We start from the raw sequence: 19383 nt of genomic DNA on the forward strand, positions 1-19383 counted from the left end.
GACATTTCTGCTTAAGTAGGATAATTTTTAAAATTTATCATTTATTTTAAGTAGGCTACACACCCAGTGTGGGGCTTCAACTCATGACCCTGAGATCAAGTTGCATGCTCTACTGACTGAGCCAGCCAGGTGCCCAAAATTTTCTTTCATATAAACTTTCTTTGCTTAAATGTTTTGGTGGAGCTGTAGTGAACTAAATTTAAGATTATACTTTTTGCAACTAATGTTTAAAACCTTTTTATTTTGAAATATCAAACATAGAGAACTCTTAAGCTTTCTCTAGATTCACTAATTTTTAGTATTTTGCCATGTTTGCCTTATTGTTCTTTATTTTTTTGAGTATTTTGAGAGTAGGTTACATATACCCTAAAACTTGTGCATTTATTTCTTAAGATCAATAGTTTTCTTTTCTTTTTTTTTTTTTAATTTTGTTTATTCATGAGAGACACAGAGAGGCAGAGAGAGAAGCAGGCTCCATGCAGGGAGCCTGATGTGGGACTCGATCCTGGGACTCCAGGATCACACTCTGGGCCAAAGGCAGAGGCTCAACCGCTGAGCCACCCAGGCGTCCTGAGATCAATAGTTTTCAAATTCAAGAAACAGTACTTTTATCTAATTTGCAGCTCGTTTCATTATTTTGTCAATTTTTCTAGTGATGCCCTTTATTTTATTTTATTTTATTTTATTTTATTTTATTTTTTAAGATTTATTTATTTATGATAGACCTAGAGAGAGAGAGGGGCAGAGACACAGGAGGAGGGAGAAGCAGGCTTCATGCAGGGAGCCCGATGTGGGGCTCAATCCAGGGACTCCAGGATCACACTCTGGGACAAAGGCAGGTGCTAAACTGCTGAGCCACCCAGGGATGCCCTAGTGATTGATGCCCTTTAAAGCTTTTTTCTTCATCCAGTAAATGATCATGTATTGCATTTAGCTGCAATAGAATATATGTAATAGGGGTTTATTCCTCAATTTAGGTTTATCTGATACTTACAAAAGGTTTGGGTTATATAGGCAAAGAAGTGTTCTCAGGTACTGCAGGCATGTGATCATTTGCTTTCATTGGTAATGTTCACTTGGATTCTCCCTCAGGTCAAGGTGTTGTCCTGTTACCCCTCAGTGTAGTTACTGTTATTTCCTTTGTATGAATCATTCCTTTACTACCATGAAAATATTATACTGCTTCTTATCAAAGTTTTTCCTTCTAAGTTAAGTACATATACAATTACAATTTTTTTAAATTGTGGTAAAAAACACATAATATGGGCCATCTTAACCATTTTTTAGAAAGATTTATTTATTTTAGAGAGAGCCAGGGTAAGGCAGAGTGGGAGAAAAAAATCTCAAGCTGACTCCCTGCTGAGCACAAAAGCTAAAGCCCAACAGGAGGCTGAGATCTTGACCTGAGCCAGAATCAGTAGTCAGCGGGCTTAACCGATTGTGCCACTTTGGTGTCTCCTATCTTAACCATTTTTAAGTATATTATTCAGTAACTAGTGTTAAGTTCATATTGTTGTGAAACAGATCTCCAGAACTTTTTAATCTTATAAAACTAAAACTCGACCTATTAGACAAATTCCTGTTTCTCCCTCCCCTCAATCATGGACAATCACCATTCTACTAGATATCTTAAAGAAGGTGGAATCATACAATCTCTCTGTTTTTGTTTCTGGCTTACTGTAGTTAGCATAATGTTCTCAAGGTTCATCCATGTGGTCGCATGTGGCAGATTTCATTTTAAGGCTGAATACTATTCCATTGTATGTACATACCATGTTTTATTTATTATCGATAAATATTTATCGATATTTATTATTTGTTGATAGGTGTTTGGGTTTCTGCTTCTTGGTTCTTGTGAATAATGCTGCTATGAACATGGTTATGTAAATATCTCTTGGAGACCCCATTATCAATTATTTTGGATATATACCCAGAATTTTGGGGGGCTTATATAAACACTTACTTTGTAAAACATATTTTCTGTGTATAGCTTATTGAATTAATTTCATTTGTCCTGAGAGTAAATTTTGACATCCTAGCCAATTTCCAGAGATGAAATGTGAACCAAAATAAGTTTGCTTTATAGTTTTCTCTCCTTTGTGATTTAACCTGTTGCTAATTTAAGGAAGAAGTAATTTCTGAAAACATCTGCTTGCATTGAAATGGATGTGGATTATTTTTCATGTGGTTAATTGCATATAATTTTTTTTTTAACTGTAGATTCCTTAAGAGAACATAATTCTGGGAAGGAAAGATTTCTTTTTGTTTTCTGTTTATTGGAGGGAGGTCTGGTCCAGCTAGAAAAGTAGGGCCTGTCTCAACTAACCCTTCTGAACTTTTTGAGTGCCAAATTTCTTAGGACCTCTGTTTGCTTGCCTAAAATATAATACCTTAGTTTTTTAATTTTTACTGTACATTCTTTAGAAGAATTTCCTCCAAAAGTTGGAACTTTGGCAACCAGAATTTGAAGGAAGAAAATGAGAAATTAGTTGTGTACTATTGAACTATTATAAACAGGAAGGAAAAGAATATATTCCTAGGTCAGAGATGAGGTGATTGAGGTTGCCGTGAAGTTAATGCTGATAAACAGTAGTAGATCAGCGTTTAAAAAAGAACTTTAAGAGGTAAGAGTTATTGGTCAACATTTTTGTTTTGTTTGATGTATTTCTGTGGAAAGGGAATTGAGATGATAGTTTTCACTCCAAGGAGTGAAACATGTTTAGGTATAGGATTGATTAAGCAAATACCATAATTTTATCAGTGGGTGAATGAAAGCTTCATTTAGTTGAAGCTGGAATCATCAATAAAACTCAGGCCTCTATAGTGGAACCTAAATTTAGAAAATATTGTTATCCTTCATGATAGTCACATTTTGAATTTGGGCTTACTAAATACTCTGTATTACATTTGCTTCACCTTCACATTAGGTGAAGATCCGTTTTTCCTTGACACAAAATAACTATTAAGCCCCAGTGTTCTCCCTCCTCAAAATTTGGGCTGTCTTTACTCCTAAATTATTAAGATGGTAACTAGATTTAAAACTCTATTTTATAGATTAACAGAAAATTTCAAAGATAGTTCAGAAAGGTCTCTGGTACACTTCACCTGGTTTTCCTCAGAAGCTATTCTTACTTATTTTTTTAAGGTTTTTAAATCTTTTATCAATTTGTTGGGTTTTTTTTTGTTATTTTTGTTTTTTTGGTTTTTGTTTTTGTTTTTTTTTTTTTTTAGCAAGAGCCCCCAAACAAGGGAGGGGAGCAGAGACAGAGGCAGACTGAGAATCTTAAGCAGATTCCCCGTTGAGTGGGGAGCCCAACATGGGCTCAGTCTTAGGACCATGAGATCACAACCTGAGCTGAAACCAGGAGTTGGATTCTTTCGCCAGCTGAGCCACCCAGGTGCCCCAACATGGGGCTCAAACTCACAATCCCAAGATTGAGTCACATGTTCCACTGACTGAGCCAGCCAGGTGCCCCAGAAACTATTTTTAAGTAAGCCAGAATACCTGTATATTCTTCCTTTAGAATTTTTGGGTAGTGGTTAAAGAACACTGAAAATAGGTAAGGGTTAGGATGAGTCATGGACACGTTAATACCTTCTTGCTGCATGAAGGAAGGGGTAGGGAAAAGAGGAGAGATACTTTGTATCTTACTGCTCAAGTCTTAAAGAATTTGTGAGATGTTCTAGAAAAAGCTCAAGCAAAGGATACTGGTCAGTCTTCCACCACTGGAGTGATTGAAATCCTCCTATGCTGAGGTCATCCTTTGGTGAGCATTCACCTGAGACAAAAATACCTTCACCTTAGAAAAAGCTATGCAAAAGTGCTTGCTAAAAATTTAAATCCTGTATTCCATTCTAGAGGAGGGTTTTAATGATTCAGTCTTGGGGCAGGGCCTAGGAATCTTCATTTTCAAACACCACGGAGTGTTATGTTGCAGATTTCTATAGAACACACTTGAAAAGTTAGATTTTCGGATTTTAAAGAGGTTTCTTGTTTGTTTTTTTGTTTCGTTTTGTTTTTTAAGTAGACTCCATGCCTAACATGGTGCTTGAACTCAACTCTGAGATAGTCACATGCTGTACTGACTAAGCCAGCCAGGTGCCCAAAGAGGGCATAGTTTTGTTGCTACTTTATATTCTTATTAAGGTTACAGTTTCATACATGGATGGTTTTCAAACTTTTGAGCATAGTTACAAATGTCTTTTACATGTGGATGTATATGTACATACATATATGAAACAGTTTCATTGCAGTTACATATATTTAGACTCTGATTTTTAAAATTTAAATGGTAATTGTGATCCTGGAAATTGCACAACCAACGTCTCCACCCTTAGTTTGAAAACTGTCATGTTACTAAGTGTTATCCATGTTAGGAAGACAACGTGATTACTGAGATGGAGTAGTACATTGGATAGCCCTTTTCTTCTTAAGATGATTTAATCTTTCTGGTCCTTTGAGAAAGGTGTTTTTTTTTGTTTTTTTTTTTTTAAAGATTTTATTTATTCATGGGAGAGACAGAGAGAGGCAGAGACACAGGCAGAGGGAGAGGGAGAAGCAGGCTCCATGCAGGGAGCCTGACATGGGGCTCGATCCTGGGTCCTCAAGATCATGCTCTGGGCTGAAGGTGGCGCTAAACCGCTGAGCCACCTTGGCTGCCCATGAGAAAGTTTTATTACTTAAAAATATTTTTCTGCTTTTGCCAAACATCTACCACCCACAATTTCCAGCGTGGTTTCTTTTTTCCCCCCTTTTTGGTGCCTTATTACATAATGAAGTGCCTTCCTATGTTACTTAAAAGTGGTTAATGCTTACACTTTATTTTTTAAAGACTTATTTATTTATTCATGAGAGACAGAGAGAGGCAGAGACATAGGCAGAGGGAGAAGCAGGCCCCCTGCAGGAGCCCGATGTGGGACTCGATCCCAGAACTCCAGGATCATGTCCTGAGCCTAAGGCAGACGCTCAACTACTGAACCACCCTGGCGTCCCAGTGCTTGTATTTTATATGCTTTAGAGGGAAACACAAGGACAAAAAAAAAAAAAAAAAATCCAGAAGTGAAATTAATATTTTTATTAAACTTTACCTGAGGGAAAACATAATAGATTGTACAGCTTATTTGGCATAAAGTTCTAAAATAATTGGCTAGATCGTCCTCACTTTGAGATTATAAATTAAAGATATAGAAATGATCTTAATGTCTAGAAAATTAGTTGAAAATAAGATCAAATTAATTAAATGAAGTAAATTTTATCAAGAAAATGACTGGCATTTTCCTATTAATCCCTACCTGAATTCTTTAAAGTAGGAAATAGTGTTAGCCCATTTTACACATACAAAAACTGCATCTAGAAAGGTTTAGTAACATCATGGATACAAAGTTGGTAAGAATAGGTGTGAAACTCTACCTCAGACATTAGGATGATTATGATTTTAGTTATGTCTAATAAAAGGATGGGTATTTTTTATTTGTTCACCTGTGAAAACACCATGTGAAAGTGCAATGGGGCAAAATGATAGTTTTTTAAGAGTTAGAAATTTGATTGCTGATGCCAGTAGTGGTCACATCTCAGATGAGTTACATTGTTTATGTAGCTCTGTTTCTCTCTCTCTCATCTTAAAGTGGTCATTGAGCACCTACATTGTAAGAAAATGCTAAATGCTCAAATTGCCTTGCAAGTAAATAGGAAGCAAACATTTTAAGTATTAGATGCCATGTTAGAATAGAAAGCCACTTTGCAAAGTCTGATGTAAAGAAGGTGTCCTTTGTGGACTAGCCCATATTCAAATTTGTCCCACCTAGGTAAAAGCTTTCCCCTTCCTTTGTGGTTTGTAAGTATTTTATCACAAGCTGTTGGTTTGTGGTCTCCAAACTAACAGAAGACTTGAGGAAGAAAATAATTGAGGTATAAAAAACAGAACTGGTGGTATTGGCTCTTAGAAGTACGTCCCTTTCCAAGTTTAGGTGTGTTTACAGCCTTCAGAACTTCGTCAGGATTTCTTCCCAACAAAGATATTCCGAACCTTTTCGGGGGATATAACATCATGTTAGAGAATATGAGAACCAAGACTCATTCTCTAGAAAGATATGTAAGACATTTGTACCTTAAGAGTTCTGGACTCTCTGAAGCTGATCCTTGGTTCTAAGACCCTCTGCCTTAAAGGATTGACCCTAGAATTGTGTTCACTGCTATTCAGACAGCATCAAATAGTGCTTAGAATTAACATGTTAACGTGTACATGATGGAATTATTTGGTGCTGTGATTTTACTTTTATGTGCAGATACCAGTGTAGCAGGTTTAGCTTTAAGATGTTTAACCCAGGAGGACTAAATCACAGTGATTTCTAAGTCCACATGAAAAAACAAGGTTCTATTGACCGTGTTTTATTAGAAACTGAGAATTGTAAAGATTTGTGTTCTATACCAGTGCTTTGCATACTGGGTCCGGACCAGTTTTAAAATCCATTAATGTGTCTCACTAGCATTAAAACAAATGAAATAGATCAGAGTAGGGAAAATACCATTATATATCACATAAGGTTAAACATTTAGTGAAACTTTGGCTTAAGTATGTGTATTTGTATATGTATATATGCATGCATGTAGACATACATAAATGTTATTAGATTACAACGTGAAAATAATTCTTAACGTGTGATTTTTCTAACATTTTTAAAATGTTAGAAAGCCATAGTTCTATACCTTCTGCTTGTGCGGTAATTTGGGCATCTGAATTTCTCATTTTTTGTGGTTTTGGGGGGCAGGAGCTAGATAAAGGGCTTTAAGAGTTAGAGTGAAAGAGTAAAGGAGCAGCTGGTCTTTGAATATTTAGTGATTAAGTGAAGTTGAGATGGAATTTTGCTAATTCAGTGTTTTTTAGGTAGTTAAGGCTGAATTTGTTTTGTGAATCTTTTGAAAGCTCTTAAAACCAGAGGGAGACATGTATGTTGCAAATTTATAGTTGCATTTACTGGATTTGTTGTCCATGGATCAGTGAATGTAATATCAAATGACATTTACTGTTAAGCTATCTGATAGAATGCCTTTCTGATCTAAGATTGAAAGGTCTGTTTTAAATAATGTCAGCTATTCCAGTGATGCTTAAAATAATCATTTGAACTTAAACCTAAATGTATAATCTGTTTATACCTGATATGTTTATACCTAAAATGTAGGACCAATAAAAAATGAAGGGCTTTTAGGGATGGGGGGAGGTGGTCAGTAGATTATTTTTATTCTTTAATGTAAAATAGTTTTCAGGAAAGGTCAAATGAACAAACATTAGGTGTTTCAGTTTAAGAAACTGAATTATAGACGTTGAGTAAATGGCTTCTTTGTTTCTTTCATTTCTTTCCAAGGTTTGGGCCCCATGGGATCCCTGTGACAGTGTTTCCCAAAAGGGAATATAAGGATAAACCTGAAGCCATGCAGCTCCAAAGTAATACATTCCAAGAAGGGACAGGAGTCAAGTGTGAAGTGAATGGTGCTGTTCCCGATGACCCTTCTCCCATCTCGCCTCCCGAGCCAGGCTTGGCTGAAAGCCTATGGACTTCCAAACCGCCACCTCTCTTCCATGAAGGAGCACCTTACCCTCCCCCTTTGTTTATCAGGGACACCTATAACCAGTCAATACCTCAGCCACCGCCTCGGAAAATTAAGCGACCCAAACGAAAAATGTACAGGGAAGAACCTACTTCAATAATGAATGCTATTAAACTGCGACCCAGGCAAGTCCTGTGTGACAAATGTAAAAACAGTGTTGTTGCAGAGAAAAAAGAAATTAGAAAAGGTAGTAGTGCAAGTGACTCTTCTAAATATGAAGATAAAAAACGGAAAAACGAAAGTGTAACTACTGTGAACAAAAAACTGAAAACTGACCATAAAGTGGATGGGAAAAACCAAAATGAAAGCCAGAAAAGAAATGCTGTGGTTAAGGTTTCCAATATTGCTCACAGCAGAGGCAGAGTAGTCAAAGTTTCTGCTCAGGCAAATACATCAAAAGCTCAGTTAAGTACTAAAAAAGTGCTCCAGAGTAAGAACATGGATCATGCAAAAGCTCGGGAAGTGTTGAAAATTGCCAAAGAAAAGGCACAAAAGAAGCAAAGTGAAACCTCTACATCCAAAAATGCACATTCAAAAGTCCATTTCACACGTCGGTATCAGAGTCCTAGCTCAGGTTCCCTTCCACCCCGGGTTCGTTTAAAACCACAAAGGTACAGGAATGAAGAAAATGACTCTTCTTTGAAGACAGGACTTGAGAAAATGCGGAGTGGCAAGATGGCACCCAAGCCCCAGTCTCGCTGCACCTCTACCCGCTCAGCAGGTGAGGCCCCTTCAGAAAATCAGAGTCCCTCAGAAGGCCCTGAAGAGGCCAGCAGTGAGGTTCAGGACACAAATGAAGTGCTTGTGCCTGGTGAGCAGGATGAACCACAGACACTGGGCAAAAAGGGCAGCAAAAGCAATATCTCTGTTTACATGACCCTAAATCAAAAGAAATCTGACTCTTCCAGTGCTTCAGTGTGTAGCATTGATAGCACAGATGATTTGAAATCCTCCAACTCTGAGTGTAGTTCTTCTGAAAGCTTTGATTTTCCTCCAGGCAGTATGCATGCACCTTCCACCTCCTCCACTTCCTCCTCTTCAAAGGAAGAGAAAAAGCTCAGTAATTCCTTGAAAATGAAAGTCTTTTCCAAAAACGTCTCTAAATGCGTCACACCAGATGGCAGGACCATATGTGTAGGGGACATTGTTTGGGCCAAGATCTATGGCTTCCCTTGGTGGCCAGCCCGTATTCTTACTATAACTGTGAGCCGGAAAGATAACGGCCTTTTAGTCCGACAGGAGGCCCGTATTTCATGGTTTGGGTCTCCAACAACCTCTTTTCTTGCTCTTTCGCAACTCTCCCCCTTTTTAGAAAACTTCCAGTCACGCTTTAATAAGAAGAGAAAGGGCCTGTATCGCAAGGCTATCACAGAGGCGGCTAAGGCTGCCAAGCAGCTGACCCCTGAAGTGCGGGCTCTGTTGACACAGTTTGAAACGTGAACATGGACAGTAAGGTAGGCAAGAACCGTTGGAAGGCGCCACAGATATTCTAGTCTAGTTAGGAGTAATGTCTACGAAATAGCTTGGCCAAATCGGAAAGAGAAATTGTACTCAATTGGCTGCTTTTTTATACTTACCTTATAGCCATTTTTAGACTGAGAAGCTTAAACTGAACAGGCAATCAAATTTTGTGTTAAGGAAGTGAGATTTTAGCAGTATTTTTCAGTTTTGAAGTCAAACCATCCCAAGGCATAGGAGCCATAGCCTCAACTGAAAATGAATTTTTTGCAGGGACTGTTAATTGCCATTTGTACCTAGTACTGTGTGTGTATGTGTGTATATTTATATATATACACATGTACATATATGTGTGTGTATGCATACATATATATAAATATAGCCTGTCACTATGTGACACAGGTTGCATATTTGGGATTGCAGTAAGGGCTGGTGAGCTGGGGGGAGGGGGTGAGTGTGGGGGCGGGACCTAGTGTGGATATTTAATGACTACTTGTTTTTTAATTAATGAATACTTAGCCTTTCTATGTGCATAATGGCGCAAGACTTTGATACTTAGGTGTTTGACAAACTGATGCTTGCTATTCAGTTGCAAACTGGGGAAATAGCCCAGTATTTGGGGTTAAGACTTGTAAGGCTGACAAGGTTTGAAGCATCACTTTCTTTTGTCCAATGGGGATTTAACAAAAACTTTCAAATTTCTGGTTTGGGAGTTTAGGTAGGTTTGTCTTTGGATATGTAAATAGTTGATTGCTAAATTTGGTCAGATTTCTCCTGACTGGCTGTTCCTAAATTCTTAGGATACGTCCTGGTAAATTACACTTTGTGAATTGTCATATGTGTAATCACTGCATTTTGGATGTACCTAATTTGATAATTTTTAAAAAATATTTCCGTTTAAGGTATCTGTTTGCAGGTCAGAAAATGAGAAAATGTAATTGTGTAATGCTCTGAAATGTAAAAAAAAAAAAAAAAAGCTGTAAATAAAATCGACTAAATCCGAATTATTTGTGTGTGTTTCTCAAAAAGCTTTGAAAAATTTCAAGATGGTAGAAAGTTATTCTTGGTAATAGTGTATGGAGGAGATGGAAAAAAATCAAACCTTTATTTTCCTATTTGTCCTATCAGAGAATATATTACCCAATCATAGATAAAATTCAAGGAAGTGATTTATCCATATATTCTGAAAATGAGGTTTTATAGCATAGAGGTCTGATATGCTTCTGGATTTGAGGCCCTCCCGCCAATTGTTCATAAATGTGTGGGTTTAGTTTTCCTCATTTTTAGCCTTAATATATCATTACATGGGTTTTTTTTTTTGTTGTTGTTGTTGTTTTTTAAATACTTGTGTAGTTAACAGCCAGTCTCTTCTGCTTGGTTGGCTTCCGGTATCCTTGCTTTTGGGCCTGGTAACTTAGATCACTATTTTCTACGTGGTCCATCTGCCCCTCAGATTTGACTTTATTTTCCATTTTTAGCTTTTTATTGTTAGTGAAAAATAAATCCTATTTTTTATCCCAAGAGTTTATGCCAAGAGTTTTCAAGTTGCTTTCATAGATTTTTGTGTCTAACTTACCTTTTGAATTTGATATAGTATCAGTCTGGCAGTTTTGGAAATTTGAAAATTTTAAAGAGAGCAACTTTCTTTAGTAATCCAATTTGAAATGTCTTAGTTACTATGGAATTAATGATAAGATTAATGGAGATTAAAATCCATGATCTGTAGCTTCCTTAAGGTTATGGACTTTGATGATTTGTGTACCGATTTCTGCAAAAAACCAGTAGAATTTCTTCTGGGGAACTCAGTCAATGCTTTTTGATTATAATAAACACACAATTGAAAAAAATGTTTTACTTGAGTAGAACATATTCTTTCCTGCAAACAGAAACAACGATACTATTTTGAAAATTCTTTGATTATAACAGGTTGAAAGATGTTCACAGTGTGATTGAGGGGTTTTAAGGAACTATCTTAAAAGATTTTTGAGTATTGTTTTAGATTAATGAACTTGTTCAGTTATTTTTGAAAGTTTGGAATCAAAGGTTCAAAGATTTAAGTAAGGCAGAGCAAAAAGTCATTTCTGTAATTCCAGGGCTTCATGTAATGATCCAGGTGAGTTTTATTGTAACATAGTGGGTGTGACAGTGGATATTGCTAATATAGTCAAGTGCTTTGGAAAATGTGCTCTGGTGGCATAAACCAAACTTGATTTGTCGGAGGAGAATAGTCATGATTGTTGAGAACAAAAATAACGTTCAATTTTATGTAGTCTACCACTGAGGGAAAGGTTGAAGCATAATCACTAAAGTACATGATCTCTAATTATCATGCCAAATGATTCTCCATTTTATTTTATTTTTTTTTAAAGATTTTATTTATTCACGAGAGAGACAGAGAGAGGCAGGGACACAGGCAGAGGGAGAAGCAGGCTTCCCGCAAGGAGCCCAATGTGGGACTTGATCCCCAATCCTGGGATCACTCCTGGAGCTGAAGGCAGATGCCCAACCACTGAGCCACCCAGGCATCCCTTATTTTAATTTTTTAATAAGTATTTTATTTATTTGAGAGAACACTCATGAGAGAGCACAAGCAGAGGGAGAGGGAGAAGCAAGCAGGTCTCGATTCCAGGACCCTGGGATCTTGACCTGGGCCAAAGGCAGATGCTTAACCAACTGAACCACTCAGGCACCCCTGATCCTCCATTTTAACTGGCTTATTTCATCTGAAGTTTCAATAAGGAAACACATTTTAAAGCATTTCTTATGTACTAAGCACTAATCCAATATCTGCATATTAAGTGTTTTATCCAAATGAAAATTTAAAATAATTTTTTTAAAAGAAATTTTGAATGTAGTACATTAGTTTTAGGTAAACAACATTGTGATTCTACTTCTCTATACGTGTTACGGCAAATGGAAATTTCTTAAGGTGGCTAAAACAAAAGATTAGCAAGGGTAGAAACCAAGTGAGAGTAAGAGCTGTAACAGCCAAAGATGTCTTTATTTCTAGAATTGCTCAGAAATTTAAAACATCAGAGTATTTTTCTCTAGTTTCCCAGAATATTGAACAGAAAGCTGACTATTCATTTGAAAGGGATATATATGTTTTTAAGGATTTTATTTGCAAGGGAGAACCCACAAGCAGAGGGAGAAGGAGAAGCAGGCTCCCTGCTAAACAAGAAGTCCAATGCAGGGCTTGATCCCAGGACCCTGGGATCATGACCTGAGCAGAAGGCTGCTGCTTAACTGACTGAGCCACCCAGGCTCTGAGAGGATATCTTTTCGACTCTTATAAATGTGGAGCCCGACATCAAAGAGATCAGTGAGATAGGAAAAGTAAAGTTGATTAGTCTTGAGCCCATTTGCATGACTTCATGGTGTGTCTGTTGTGGTTTTGATGGGAAATTCTAGAAACAGTAATTTTAAATTAGTATTAAGTAGAATAGGCAAGAATATAGATATGAAGACAGACTTCAGGCAACATGAAGGTAGTACTGAAATCAAATGTGTATCTTCATTAGTGGGTCTGAGTTTGTAATCTACAAAATACTGACTTGCACTGCTGTTTTGAGCAGGTTGTACTTAATATTGGTTATGTTGAAGGAAAGACACATTTGCATTCCTTTACATACATACAGAATTACTTCACATAGAGTAACTGAATCGGGAATTGGAAGTACAGGCATACCTCAGAGATACTGTGGTTTGGTTCCAGACCACCATGATAAAGTGAATGTCCCGATAAAGTGAGTCATGAATATTTTGGTTTCCCAATGCATATGAAAGTTACTTACACTGTATGGCAGTCTGCGTGCAATAGCGTTGTGTCTAAAAAAACAAGGTATACCTTCAACTAAAAAGTCCTACTAAAAAGTGCTAACCATCTGAGCTTTCAGTGAATCATAATCTTTTCTTGGTGCGGAGGGTCTTGCCTTGATGTTGATGGCTGCTGACGGATCAGGCTGCTGGTTGCTAAAGGGTGGGGTGGCTGTGGCCCTTTAAGACAGTCGTGAAGCTCGCTGCATCAATGGACTCGGCCTTTCAGGAACAATTTCTTTCTTTGGCACGCACTGTTGTTAGATGGTGTTTACCCACGGAGGAGCTTCTTTCAACACAGGTGTCCTCAAACTCTGCCGTCCTTTATCAACTAGGGATATTCTAAATTCTCTAATACTCTAAATCCTGTTGTTTCAACAGTCTTCACAGCATCTTCATCAGGAGTAGATTCCATCTCAAGAAATACTTTTCTTTGCTCATCTGTAAGAAGCAACTCCTCATCTGTTCAAGTCTTCTCATGAGATCTCAGAGTTCAGTCCCATCCTCAGGCTCTACTTCTAATTCTAGTTCTCTTGCTGTTTCTACCACATCAGCAGTTACTTCCTCCACTGAAGTCTTGAACCTTCAGTTTGTTAGAACAAAACAAAACAATATCCTTGAAGTGTTAGTAAAGTGAAGCACAATAAAACGAGGTATAGCTTGTACCTTAAGAAATCTATAATTTGGATCTAAAATTAGATTTTCCCTTTTAAACTGTGAATTCTTCTATGGTTTGTGCTATATCAGTTCATTTTTGTTTAGTATTCCTGGCAGAGAAGGGACTGGCAAATGTCTAGAAAAGTTGATCCCATGTTTTGATTCAGGACCAGTGAAGGCCTCCAATACGGAATTTGCCAGAGAGAATGAAGATCCTATTTCTAAGTTGGGACATATTTACCGTTAGCCTTGAGATTGTATTAGTATGGTGGTTCTTAAGACCGTCTCTACTGGAAATGCCTGATACAGGCAGTTCAGAAATAGAACGAGGAGAGGCTAGTTCCATGCCAGTTGCCGGGAGAAAATAAAACCGCTAAGCTGAACAAGTTGAGTTACTTTACCTGGTTCTGAGTTGATAGGCTCTTCATATTCTGTATTTACAGTTTGTAAATATAGTATGCCTTCACTCAAGAGAGTGCATATAATTAAAAAATGAAAGCTTTAGCAATTACTATGCTCTATTGTGCTATTTTGAACAAAGGAACAGAAAGTTTAAAGTCATAGTGATATAGATGGCTCTCTGTATTTTTAGTTTTCCAGGATGTCTTGGCTGTACCATGGATAGTTGACCCCAAGATCAGAAGAGAAACAGTTCAACTCTTTTTGTTTAATCTTTACTCAGGAGACTTAATATTTATAGACTCAAGGACTTTTTTCCCCCTTTCCTTGTGACTTTAGGTGGAAATTATTTTCTTCCTGTAATATTAATAGAACACTGTAATTTCTTAGTTTTTTTTTTTGTATTTTAAAAAGTGTTAAGTATGCCTTACATAAAATTTAACCATATTTACCATGTTTTAAAAAGTGTACAGCTCTGTGTCATTAAGTACATTCACATGTTGTGTATCTTTCAGCATCATTACACTCTGTAATTTGGATTTTGATAGAAATATTTTAAATTTGGGCTGATACCGTTCTAGAAGGTATTTGGAAATTAAGTCACAGGAATGTTTTTCTTGGTCAAGCACAGTGATTGGAATGGGCACCTTGGCTGCTTGGCTTCCAGGATTCCTTTGTGATCAACTTGCAGTACTATGCAGTGCTAAAGGCACCCCATTCTTAAGAACTGTAATGGCCTCTTGGTAAAATTTTTAGGTGAGTTAGTTTGACTGTTTTTGCCTGTTAAAGTCTCTTATGAGGAGGTTTTAAGTTAAAACCATTCCCTCCCAGTGACAAAAATAATTGTTTTGGACAACTCTATGAATATGGAAACCACTTAAATTATTTCAATAATGGAATTAATTAGCTTCCAACAACACTTTACTTAACCCACCATCACACTTTTGCCGTATTTTCAAATTTGTGTACTCACTTTTTCTTTCAAGGTTTTATTTATTTATTTATTTATTTATTTATTTATTTATTTATTATTTATTTATTGAGCAGGGAGTCTGACGTGGGGCTAGATCCCAGGACCCCGGGATCATGACCGGAGCTAATCATAACCAACTGAGCTACCTGGGTGCTCCACTTTTTCACTTTTTATTTCAGTACAATTAATAGAAAACATATAATCCCTGACATACATACTATTAAAATTCTAGATCATCTGTGTACCACACTCCAGTAGGAAATGCTGAATTAACTTAATTTTTTTGAAAAAACAGCACAAATGGGAGGGGCAGAGAGAAAGGGAGAGAAAATCTCAAGCAGACTCCATCCTGAGTGCAGAGCCCATCCTGGGGCTTGATGTCACAACCCTGAGATCACAACCTGAGTGGAAACTGAGTCAGACACTTAGCTGACTGCACCACTCAGGCGCCCCTTAGATTATTTTTATGTCATGTCTTTGAATCCATCTTGGGATGGATTGAATCAGATTTTAATGTATCTAATCTCTGAAAAAAAGTAATTGCTGAACTTCTGTTTTTTTCTTATAGATTCTTGTTATTCTGGCACAAGTTAAGATTGGTTGTGGGGAGGTGTAAAGGAAAAGAAATGTAGACCCCAAAATTATAAGGATTTATGAAAATACCAAATAGTCAAATTCTTATTTTCCCACTGAATAAATTAAATGGCTTGTAATATATGTTGTCTAACTTATGGGCCTTCTATTGGACACTTTGTACAACAATTTTGTAAAACTTTGTTGTTGAAAAAGATCAGTTGAAAAATACCTGGTCTTAAAACTTGGTTATTTTTTTATTTTTTAAAGATTTATTTATTTATTCATGAGAGATACAGAGAGAGAGGCAGAGACATAGGCAGAGGGAGAAGCAGGCTCCTTGCAGGGAGCCCGATGCAGGACTCGATCCTGGATCTGGGGATCACGCCCTGAGCTGAAGGCAGATGCCCAACCACTGAGCCACCCAGGCGTCCCTTAAAATTTGGTTTAAATGTGAATTAAAATTTTCTTCTTCAAATTCTTGGTAGTTCTATAAGGCCTCATTAAAAAGTAAGTTGAAAACTCAGCCATAATTTAAATATAGAATTTTCCTTGTATCATAAGAATATGACAGGTAGCTTCTTTTTATTGGTTAAGACTTAGAAATCTAAGTCTTAGTCGGAAATTATGATTTAAAACTCATAATTTTTTCTATCCTAGTGCCTGTATGGAGAAGGAAATTGCATATGCCATAGCTAAAGTGTTAGGCTGTTATTATCACGCTTTCCCCCTTTTCATTTAAACCAAAAACTTGTAATTATAATGTATGTCAAGTTTTATTAGCAAAGACATTTTAAAAAGAAATGTGTAAGATAACTTTTTAACTCTCAGTGTCCCTTATTAGTTCTCTCCAGTACAAAGATTCACTTAAAAGTTATTGAAAAAGCCTAGAAGGGATATAATTTTCCCCCAGTAAAACAGTTTTTTGCTTCCCTGGGGAGAATGTTTTTGGAAGAACATGAGGGTTATCCTGTTGAGTATAAAATACAGAAATGGATACTTCTATAACTTGCCAGTGACCAGCGGTGCTCCATACCAGCTTTTATTGACCATAGAATCATTTTTTAAAAAAGATTTTTAAGTAATCTCCGTACCTAACATGGGTCTTAAACTCAACAACCCTGAGATCAAGAGTCGTATGCTCCACCCACTGAGCCATCCAGGTACCCTGAGCAAAGAATCATTCTCACTTTTTAGGCACATTTCTCAAAGTACAGGGTCTTGAGCCAGATTTCTTCCTAGATTCAAAGGAAGAGTTGGATTTGCCTCTTATAAGCTAGTTGTATGATCTTAGGTTACTTCAATGTCATCCTCTGTGATAAGGAGAAAAATTGTACCTCTTGATAATGTAATTGTGAGAACTTAAATATTCAAAGCGGTAAAATGCCTAGCATAAGACCTATAGAAATAGCTTGCTATCCTTGCCATAACCACCATTTTCTGTGTATGGTGTAGGAATTTCATCCTGGTAGCTTTTGAAATTATCTTTGTGCAGCATATACTCATTATGAATGAAAAGTGTTATATTCTTATCTGAGATTACAATAATCTTAATATGATGGTCCATAAATATCTAGAAGGCATGAACTATTTCCCATAGGCATTTGTGGAAGGCACTGGGTTGGAGGTTATGGGGATTACAGTGAACTGCATTCACCTCCTATTTCAGCTCTTGCCTCATTCATTTATGTATTGCATAAACTCCAGTCTGTTCGTCTCCTGTTTCTACTCTCCCTTATGCCAAGCACAGGGCCTGACAAAGGAGAAATGATGTCTATCCGTGAATGAATGAGGAAGAGTAATTCTGGTTGAGACAGTTATATACAAACGACCAGTCACCATCCCAGAAACCTGGCACATCCCAAATCCTTTCAGAGAGGCAAGAGAAGTTTTTGTGCTTGTGGGGCTCAGTGGAGTAGAGGTCCTCTTAGGAGAGCTTTAAAAAGATATTAGAACCACGAAGCTATGCTTGTTGGCTTTTAAGTTGCATAAGTTAGCTGATTTGCGCAAATGCCTTATTCCCTTGGGACCCTAGTGTTTTAATACTTTTTGTCAAGTGGTGAAAAAAATGGCTGTTAATTTGAACATTCCTTTTTATTTTTTATTGCTACTGGTATGATTGAGTAGATTCTTTCCACTTTTTAGGAGGGAAATAAATACACATTCTAAAGCCTTGATCTGTGTGCGTTGTGGCCATATTTTCCAGAAGATAGTCCTCTTTACCCATGGCTCATTTTTGAGATGCTGTTGATTATAAATCTATGATTGCCACCTCCTGTTTAGTTTTTATCTGGGAATCCGGCTGGGAGTGGAATCTTGTTTTAAGTCCTGGTAGGCTGGGAAGAACTATTAAAATCATATTAGAATGACTGCTTAGAAAAATAGCACCAAGGCTAGAAAACCAGAAAGTCTATTGAAGAACGAGGTACTCTGCTTTTCCTGTTTGTTCATGTTGCATGATACTACACTGTATTAAGGGAAAACTTAGAGTGTTCTGCAAGATAAGAGGTACATGTATATAATCTTAACTCTTTAAACTTTGTTCTCATAGCGTTACTTCCTTCCTTCTTTCATGACTTCCCCTGTTCTGATCTGCCCCTTTATATCTCTGCTGCCTCCCAGGTAGAGTTGCCATTGTGGCATATAAGCTTTCTCTTAAAGGATAATTTCCAGTAAAACACTGCCTTTCTTGAGGGTATCCCTCCATTTGTTGCATCACCACCAGGGCTCCCTGGCTCTTCCTAATGGATCCTGTATGTGTGGTCTGTTTCTAAAGAAACCCCTGAGGCCCTAAAAGCATTGAGAGGAAACTCAAATATTACCACCAAAGACTCATGAGCCAGGTTCTGTGGACTGGGACAGGCATGTTGATATTTTTATGGTGTTTCGGGGTTGGAATGTACAGCAAAAGGTGATCATTTTTCGAGGCAGCTTCTTGACTCTCTTACCTAGAATCCAAGAATAGATTTATTTGTTTTTAAAGATTTTATTTGAGAGTGTGCATGTGCTTGAGCAGGTGGGGGGGGGGGGGGCAGAGGCAGAGGGAGAAGCAGAAGCAGACTCCTTGCTGTGCAGGGAGCCTGATGCAGGGTTCATCTCAGGGTCATAACCTGAGCTGAAGGCATGGCAGATGCTGAGACTGAGCCACCCAGGTGCCCCCAAGAAGAGATTTAGAATGATTGTTGAAACCTAACAAGTTTGACTTCTGGAGGGAGAGGTTCAAAATTAAATGGTTTCGTGCACTCAGATTACTTTTTTCTTCTGTGATTGCTGTTGGATTACAGTTAATAGTGTATTTCAGTATATAAGATATACTTACATAGTATATTTAAGTTTTCCCATGAACAAAAAGGTGAATAACCTCATTAAATCTCATTTAAGAAAATTGTTCTCCTTTGAGTTAAAATTCAGTTAAAATTATAGATCATGTGTATGAGATTTTTCCATTTCAGTGTCAGAAAAGCCTTTTAAAAAAGTTTTGATTATATGTTACTGTTTCTTATGTACCTTGGTATTCTAAAAATAATTATTTCATTATAAGGACTGAAGATCCTGTAAATCAATGATCCCAGAGTTGACTACCATGATGTGATGAATTGTTTATACTTAAAATAGAGGAGTAAGAATACAAGCAAATATGTTAAAAATAAGTCTTAAAATAGCTATCCTTCATTTGAATTATTCTTTGTATTGAAGTCTGCTTGAAAGCCCAAGTGAGGAAGCTTATCCTGGCAAACTTATTTCAAGCAGATACTAACTCACACAGGAGGGTGTGCATAGGTGGTCATGGGCATTAAAAGGTTATTTGCAAAATAGGGTCTTTGAGCTCAGTGAAGGAACATGGACAAGGATGACAACTTCAGCCCTCGCTGAATACTGAGATCAGGACTACTGCAACCCT

At 37.2% G+C, this 19383-nt stretch overlaps 1 protein-coding gene across 9 annotated transcripts in view; it reads left to right on the top strand.

Moving 5' to 3' along the window:
- PWWP2A (PWWP domain containing 2A) overlaps positions 1-19383 on the top strand; it is a 35903-nt gene that overhangs the window by 11531 nt on the left and 4989 nt on the right. For 3 of the 9 annotated variants that reach the window (XM_072756724.1, XM_026007696.2, XM_072756729.1), the window contains one exon: positions 7363-9295. In XM_072756724.1, the coding sequence (XP_072612825.1) occupies positions 7363-9046 (1684 nt within the window). In that variant the 3' untranslated portion in view covers positions 9047-9295. Of the gene's footprint in view, positions 1-7362; positions 10069-19383 lie in introns of those variants that run through there. The other 6 variants (XM_072756730.1, XM_072756727.1, XM_072756726.1 and 3 more) reach the window with 4 other exon arrangements.

Source organism: Vulpes vulpes, chromosome 4 (assembly GCF_048418805.1).
Source record: "Vulpes vulpes isolate BD-2025 chromosome 4, VulVul3, whole genome shotgun sequence".
Lineage (NCBI taxonomy): Eukaryota > Metazoa > Chordata > Mammalia > Carnivora > Canidae > Vulpes > Vulpes vulpes.